This window comes from Pteropus vampyrus, unplaced genomic scaffold, assembly GCF_000151845.1.
Source record: "Pteropus vampyrus isolate Shadow unplaced genomic scaffold, Pvam_2.0 Scaffold6, whole genome shotgun sequence".
Lineage (NCBI taxonomy): Eukaryota > Metazoa > Chordata > Mammalia > Chiroptera > Pteropodidae > Pteropus > Pteropus vampyrus.
This window is the reverse complement of record NW_011888787.1, coordinates 12,180,546-12,188,724: the sequence shown is the minus strand read 5'-3', so window position 1 is coordinate 12,188,724 and position 8,179 is coordinate 12,180,546. Positions and strand designations below refer to the sequence as shown.

The window sequence follows — 8,179 nt, the reverse complement described above, 5'->3', positions numbered from 1 at the left end:
TTTTTTTTTAGCAGAGTAAGTTAAAAAATAGGAATTTTAAACTCTGACTAGATTTTTGTGCATGACTGTAACATATGTGTTGCAGACACATGTACCTTTTCCCAGAAATTTAAACGGTGCAGAATATTACTATTTATTTTGTATTGTGTGACTGTATCATTCTTACTCTTTCACCGGGAGGGCCAGGAGGACCGTCACCACCAGAAGTGCCCTGCCAATAACAAAAACAAAAACAAATTTTAAAAAATCAGTTTTTCTTCTTATAACATCTGTTCTCTGGAAGAGAAGCTTATAGAAGCCCAGATGAAACAGGTACTGATAATACCTTTGGACCAGGTTTCCCAGTGGGACCTCTCGCACCCCTAGAACCTCGAGGACCCTGCATATGAGAAAAAAAGATGAAATTGTTCTAGTGCCAACAAACCAAAAGAAATAAAATCAATTTTTATGTTTGAATAAAGTATCCTGAAAATTTAAATCTAAATTTAAAATGAAAACCGAAAATCATTATTTTAAATCGAGACACCCACCGTTGGACCACGTTGACCCCGAGGGCCTGGTTTGCCAGCTACACCCTGCCAAAGACAGTTCAGACAGTTTCAGTAATTAGCATACCACGTAAATTGTGTCTGGCTGAGAGACAGGTACTCTCACGAGAATATCTACATTAGCTAGTCCAGAACAATATACTTGTATTTCATACCCGTGCACCTTTCTCTCCATTGGCACCAGGAAACCCAGGAAATCCAGTGGAACCCTATAAAAAAAAAATAATAAACGATGAATATAGCAACTAACATTTTTAGCCACAAGCTGTCTTTTGAAACCTAGTGATTTTCATAAACTGTTAATATTTAAATCGAGAATATAATTTTAAGATATCACACAACTCCCATTTATGTATTTAAAAATGAACTTACAGTGACATCTGAAATCCTGGAAGCATCGAAAGCATGGATTGATAAAACATTTTAGATTTTACCTTTAAGTAAAATAATCAAATATATCATTTCTGATATTAGAAAATGGTAATTAAAGGACATTTCATGTAAAATAAATTTTTGACTTAGAAGTCTTCATACTTGCCTCAAATCTGAAGAAAAATTCAATTTTTCCAGTATGAATAATCAAATATTAAAATAGGGATTGGATAAAATATTTTTCATGAATTAACATTACTGTCTAGTTAGCATTTTTTGTTGAATATTTTTATGCCTTTAGAACTGGATCAAATTGTAACGACTGAAAATCATCCTCCACCTTTTCTGTTTGATGTTTGAATGTGGTTAGACCTAACTAAGAGTCTAAATCAGATGGTTTAGCATTAAAATCTTGTTTATGGAATTCCAAAGACATAATTCAAGACTTGTATTTGTTATGCATTCACCTAAATAAGTTGAGTGCATTTCTTATTCTCTTTGAGCATAATTTTTTATTCTGAAAAATGAGGGATTTCATCCACATGTTATAGGTCCTATGAAATTTGTAAGAGATTGGAATAATGGAAAGCAAGATGAAAACATGATAATGATAGATAACAATAAATAATGCTATTTACAAATGTAAAAAATATAGTAAAAGCATTATGTCATTTCATCTACAGCCACATTTTACAGATGGAATGTAATACAATTCCCCCATTTCATCTTGTGTCTATAATCCACATTTTCATTTGCTCAGATTCCTTTGAACACAACTGTTATTGGTTTGCCTCATCATTGTATCATATAATAGAGAAGATTAGGGTTCAAATCCTTGCTCTTCAACTTGCTAATTATAAGACCCTGGGACTGGTGGGGTAGGGGCTTCCAAATACTCACTTTTACTATTTAGTCCATTGAATGGATTAAATGCAATGATATAAAAAATGTCTATCAAAGAGTACCAGATGTTCAGATTTGACACTCTTCCCTGTGCATTGAGGGAACTATAACAAAACTTTTTTTCACTCAAATACATTTCTTGTTTGTTTGTACTCACTCATTTGGATTGAATTTCCCCTTAAAGTAATGTTTCTCCTTGTAATAAATGGCTCCTCTGTATCAGAATAATCTGGAGTGACTGCTAAAAATATGGGTTGTCAAGTCCCACTGCAGACCTTCTGAGACAGACTCGTTGGCAGTCGGATCCAGGAATTTGCATTCTTAACAGTTTCTCCAGGTGATACGTACAGAATAGATGCAATCGCTTTATATTTCTTCCACAAGTCAAAAAAAATTGTATGTGAAGCCTTATGGGGACTGATGGTCAAAACAATAACCCAAAATATGCACTGCTAAGCTTCTTTTTATGACCCATTTCCCATTACATCTACTTTATGCCTATAGAGATAACTATGTTCAACCTGAGGACAATTGTTAGGACATATTAATAGTCACATAATGAGGAAAAAATGGTGCAAATTACATTTTAGAAGAGTTTTCAAAGACTTTTCTCTTTCTCTTCAGAGAATCAGATAGTTATATTTGGTAGGGTATTACTATGTGATTAGGAATTTAACAAGTGAGTATAATATGAAAATAATTTACTGCTATCGAATTTTATTTTGGAACAAATATTGATTTCTGTCCTGAGAAGACTAGATAAGTAACACATTTATAGAAACTCCCTTAAAAATTGCTCTTACACATCAATTTTATTTTTAATAAATTAATTTTCTTACATAGTTTCTGCTCTAAGAAATTTATGGGAAACAGATAAAACTGTCCAATCCACCAACTAAACAGCTTGTAATATATTGGTATATTATTCTTCTAGTCTCGCATAAGGAATTATCACCAAAATATACAATTTCCATGAAAAGGCATTATCTACTTTTAAATGGAAAAAACAAACAGCACACAAAAGGCCAATAGTCAAAGGTTAATGGTAAAATTGGCAAAGTCAGAAAGTGGAAAAAATAATTTTAAATGCTATTTTAAATATAAAAGAAACCTATCTTCATATAGATTTTACTTTTTGAAATAGCTATAATTTTACAGTACACATAGTGGTATATCTTTCTAAATACCTATTATGGTTTATACTGCTAGTAGGATATTGGCTAAATTATATTGTCTAAATATAGTCCTTAAACTGCTTAAAAGAGATTAGCAGATGAATTTCACTTTTAGTACAAAAAGATTTAAATCTATTCAAAATTCATTGGCTCAACATAGGAAAATAATGTGAAGCTCTCTTTGATCATTAACGTGCCGATCATTTTTTTGTTTAGAACTGAGAAACATAAATGGTTTTTGACCTTGGAAAAACAATTATGAAGAAAACTTATGTAAAGATCAAAATTTCAGACATTTAAGTTAAAGGGTAAAGTAAAATGTTTGATTCCTTTAGGAAGAAACATTTCTCTCTAGTCATTCTAGTGCATTTTATTAATTAAAAAAAATCTCAAAAGCTATTGAACAAAGAATGACTTAGAAAAGCAAAAAAAAATAAGAATGTCAAATAAACTCAGAAGAAAATTGTACTCATTCAAGTACTACGACAGTTTCTGTTTTTAAATCACAACACCACTATAACTGCAATTCAACTTAGTAAATAAATCAAGAATTCGTTGAGAATCTATAGCGTAAGGTTGAGGGTTATGCAGTGAATGTATTCTTTTACTCATAATACTTGTGAAAATGCTTGATATTTGAAAGGGAGGTAACGAGGAGAGAGGGCAGTGTATTAGAGACAATATATAAAAAGTAAAAGTTACTAATCAGTGTTCTAAATGTAGCCAGAAACATTTAGATGATACCTGTATTATTTTTAAATCATGGATGAAATGACTCATTTTACAAGGGCTCAAAGCACTATGTTCACCTCCTACTATTCAAGGAAATATATATTGTAATATGTATTTTATGTCTAACATGTATTTTCTAGAAAATAATCTTTCTATAAAAATTATAAGACAAATTCATATGTCAAACCTAAAATAGTGTCAACACGTGATGAGTGAACAAAAGTGCATACAGTTCACTTATGTTGGAAGGGAGGACATTTTTCTCTCTCATTATTTGTTAAACTTATTAATAAATGAATGTTTTAGGATTATTATATAAGTAGGATTTATCCCTAACTATTATACCTGTCAAACTTGAATGGGTCAAACAAGAACAGATAAATGATACAGATGAAAGAAAGATGATAGATAGATAGACAAACAGATAGATAGATGGATAGATAGATAGATATGATAGATAATCCCATGTACATATAACTACCTTAATATTAATAACCAAAATTTATATATTAATTCATTTAACCACTTTATTGTAACTAGTCATGCATCAGGTGCAGCCTTAACAATGTTTTATGATTAGCTTAATCTGTCATCCACTTTATAATGTCTAGATATACTAGTATTCTTCCCCGGAATAGTCCTATTCCAATTATAAAGAAGTAGCTAACTAGTCCTTCCTTTTATGACCCTATCTCCTAAAATACTCCAATCCATAATCACCTAGGCTCCCTAAGCTCCTTGCACTTGAGGCATCCACAATCCTTTGACTTTTTCTTGTGAAATTGTATTTTAAAGATTCACCATCTCTATGTCACAAACTGAAAGGTAACTTTAAGTGATTAACTTTAGGTGTTCGTACAACATATTGATAAATAAACTATAAAAATCAAGTTAATTGTTTTACCTTTGGACCTTGTCTTCCTGGATATCCTGGTAATCCTGGAACACCAAGTTTCCCCTAAAGAGAAAATAATAATAATAAATTCTAAGTTGAATTAGGTTTAAACGATAATTTAGTCATTTTTCTAGAAGTTAGAACCACATATTTACACACTCAAAAGGAAGATTTGCAAGTTTTTACCACACTTTATTTTCATTATATTTCTTCATTTGAATAGGGAAAAGATGTTGCTTTACTTCTAATGCTATAATGTTCACTAACTTATCTAGGTTGTTTAAGTGGCAGTATCCTCTTTGGGGACATAGATCCCTGAGCTAAAGAGAATTCTAGGACTCTGTGAATCCTTAAGCAAACACCTAAACTTAAGAAAATACCTAAGTTTTTCAACATTAAATACCACTGAAAGTTATTGATGTAGTTAGAACTACATTTAGATCTTATCAGTCCAACTAAAGTTAATCTTTTTGGCAAAATTATTTTATTTTTCACTGTAAATATAAAGCAATCATGTTATTAAACTTTTTTCATTAAGTAAAGTTAAACAACTATACTAAGAAATTCTGACCTAATGTTGAGCAGTTTCCCCCACATATCTGGATTAATAAATATACTGAATGTTGAGAGCAATAATGATTTTTGTGGTGTGTTAATTTCTGCAGGTGGCCACTTGCAAGTGCAACTGCTTTGTTCCAGACCAATGAAATTACATTTCAATCTGAAAGTGCAAACTAAATGATAAATTATAATGAAGTACAATGATGTGTAATAAATACTAAGAGGTTTAAAAGGCTATACTAAGAAAATTGGCCCCCTGATAAACCATTAATTTAAAAATACAGGTAGAGAGGAAATTAAACTAAGTGAATTGAATAAAATATGTTTGTGGGATTTTCATTTTCCTTAAAATCTTATGAAAGCACACTTTATATATAAAATATTATTTATCAAATATTAAACATTAGCAAGCATGTAGTATCAATATTTCCCATGTATATTTAAATTGAAAAAAAAAAGTCCAAGTTACTATATACAACGTTAAAAGATAAGTAGTACTTTATCAATAAAAGTAAACACTTTATTAAATGAAGCAAGGCAAAAAATTAGGAATATAGTTTATGACTCTGTCATTATAGCTTGAACTAAAGAGTTTTCTGATTTGAAATCAACCCTGCATAGGTAAGCCATCTTCAGATGGAAAATATGCAAAGGAGCCCTAAGAAGCATATTTATAATGATGTCCTCTTGGACACATTAAGTTACCATAGCTTGTTTTATACCATTGATTTCAAAGATTAGTGAAATTCTCTAATTATGATCACAAGCTTTTGTGTTCTATGTTAAGTACTATATTAGAATATATATTCTTACTCATTTTAGGGTCATACTAAAATAAAATCAGACAGAAAATTTATTTATATTTTAAGAATGGTGATAGGCAATTTCAAAAAAGGGGGAAATACTAATGAAATGTTAAAGAAGAATTGTAGGGTAGTGTGAAGTCCTGATGCTTCAGAACAGTTTGTGGGACCATTTACACAGAATAGAGTGGGACTAAGAAGAAATGAAGGTCCCAGAAGAGTCTTAAACTATTGGCAAGTTTGCAGTTTAAGTATAGGCATCCTAGGGCCTCATATGCCCATGTTTCCCCCTAGTTCTTTCCTTCCTCTGCCTAAATATGAACACATTACTCCCAGTTCACAAATGGCAACTGCAAGTGTAAAACTAGAGAAGAACTATGACACGAGATGATTCATAATGACACGAGGCAATGTTTTTACATTTCTCTAGTCGCAATTCCTATGTAACCCTTATACAATGTATTTTCCTCCCATCCTTTATAGGATGGTAAAGGGGGAAATTACAATTTTCTTAATTAGCATGGAGTTTCCATATTTTGTAGGATAATGGTATGCTTATTCTAGAAAATTGGGAGAATAGACATACATATAAAAAGAAAGGAAATTATCTGAATTAAACCAAGAAGTAATTGTTATTTATATTCCTTTAGTGTACATAATAGAATAACACTTGTCACAGATATTTCTAGTTTTTTCTTAATTTAACACCATAGTACATTATAAGATATTCACCAAATCGCCATATCACCAAATGTCTTATGAAAGCATAATTTTAATGTTGCCTAATATTACATCTAAATGTTAATGAAATGGTTGCAAATATTTTTGACAATACATATAGCCCAGTGGCTCTTAAGCGAATGAATGTTAGAATTATTTGGGGATGTTTTAAAACATACTGATGCTTACGTTAACCCCAGATTACAAGTAAAAGCTCTTAAAGTTGGGCCTAAGCATCAGTATTTTTAAAAAACTTGCCCTGAGAAAATGTGTTGTGTGGAAAAAATAGAAAATCTACATTTTGGAATGAGGGGTAAAAATAATTCTACTTATTCCAAAACAAGCAGAATGACATTCATTAATTCTTTCATACTTTGTTAATCACACTGAAATTCTAAACTTCTAACATAGAAGAGTTTTAAGAGAGTCTGATCCTGCATGGTCAAGGAGAGCAGAAGGGACGAGAAAATAGGAAAGGCTGAAAAAGATAAATGTACCCGTCTTACGATGCTACTTCTAAGTAGCACAGTCATGCACTGCACAGGGACCTTTCCGTCAACGATGAACTGCATATGTAATTGTGGTCTCATAAGATTATAATTGAGTTGAAAAAGTCCTATCACCTAGGGACATCATAGCTGTTGTAACGCTGCAGCACAAGGCATTACTCACGTTTCTGATGTTGCTGGTGAAAACAAGCATATACCTACTGCGTCATTGGTATAAAGATAAAGCAATTACATACAATACATAGTACTTGATAATGATAATAGATGACTATGTTACTGGTTGATGTATTTTCTATACTATACTTTAAAATGTACTCTTTCTACTTATTAAAAAAAAAGTTTGCTGTAAAACAATAAGCCGTGTTACAGCAGCAGCCTCATACATCTCATGTTTACCGCATCCCTTGATCAAATTATTTTCTCTTGTGCTTGATTTAATCTTGTGTTATTTTGTACAGTAACATGCTTCTCAGGCTTGTAGCCTTGGAGCAACAGGCTACTCCATACAGCCTGAGTAGCAGGCTATACCATCTAGGTTTGTGTAGGTGCATTCTATGATGTTAGCAGAACAACGAAATCACCAAATGATACATTTCTGTTGTTAAGCAGCACATGACCATATAACTATATGCTTGAAATTCAATAGAGTTCTCTAGATTTCTGACGTAAACAATAAAAAATATTTTAAAATTATCCTGAAACATCATCTGCAAGAGCATCCATGAATTTAAAGTTGTTCACTGACCTTCTCTCCTGCTTGACCAGAAGGACCCGGGTCTCCAGTTGGACCTGCTCGACCTTTGGGGCCTTCGGGGCCATCTTCTCCTCTCGGACCTAACTGACCAACTTCTCCCTAAAACAGAGGGTAACATCTTTAAAATATATTTGAGATATTGCACCTTTAAATATATTAGAGATTGAATAGCAGAGATTATAGTCTATCAAAAAGTCAGATTCTTCA

General features: G+C 31.8%; 1 protein-coding gene across 1 annotated transcript in view; it reads right to left on the bottom strand.

Moving 5' to 3' along the window:
* Positions 1-8,179, bottom strand: part of COL11A1 (collagen type XI alpha 1 chain) — a 182,360-nt gene that overhangs the window by 85,997 nt on the left and 88,184 nt on the right. Inside the window, exons 31-35 of the mRNA XM_011368217.2 lie at positions 4,635-4,688; positions 704-757; positions 531-575; positions 326-379; positions 167-211 (exon numbers count right to left, since the gene is read on the bottom strand). Of these exons, the coding sequence (XP_011366519.1) occupies positions 167-211; positions 326-379; positions 531-575; positions 704-757; positions 4,635-4,688 (252 nt within the window). The remainder of the gene's footprint in view (positions 1-166; positions 212-325; positions 380-530; positions 576-703; positions 758-4,634; positions 4,689-8,179) is intronic.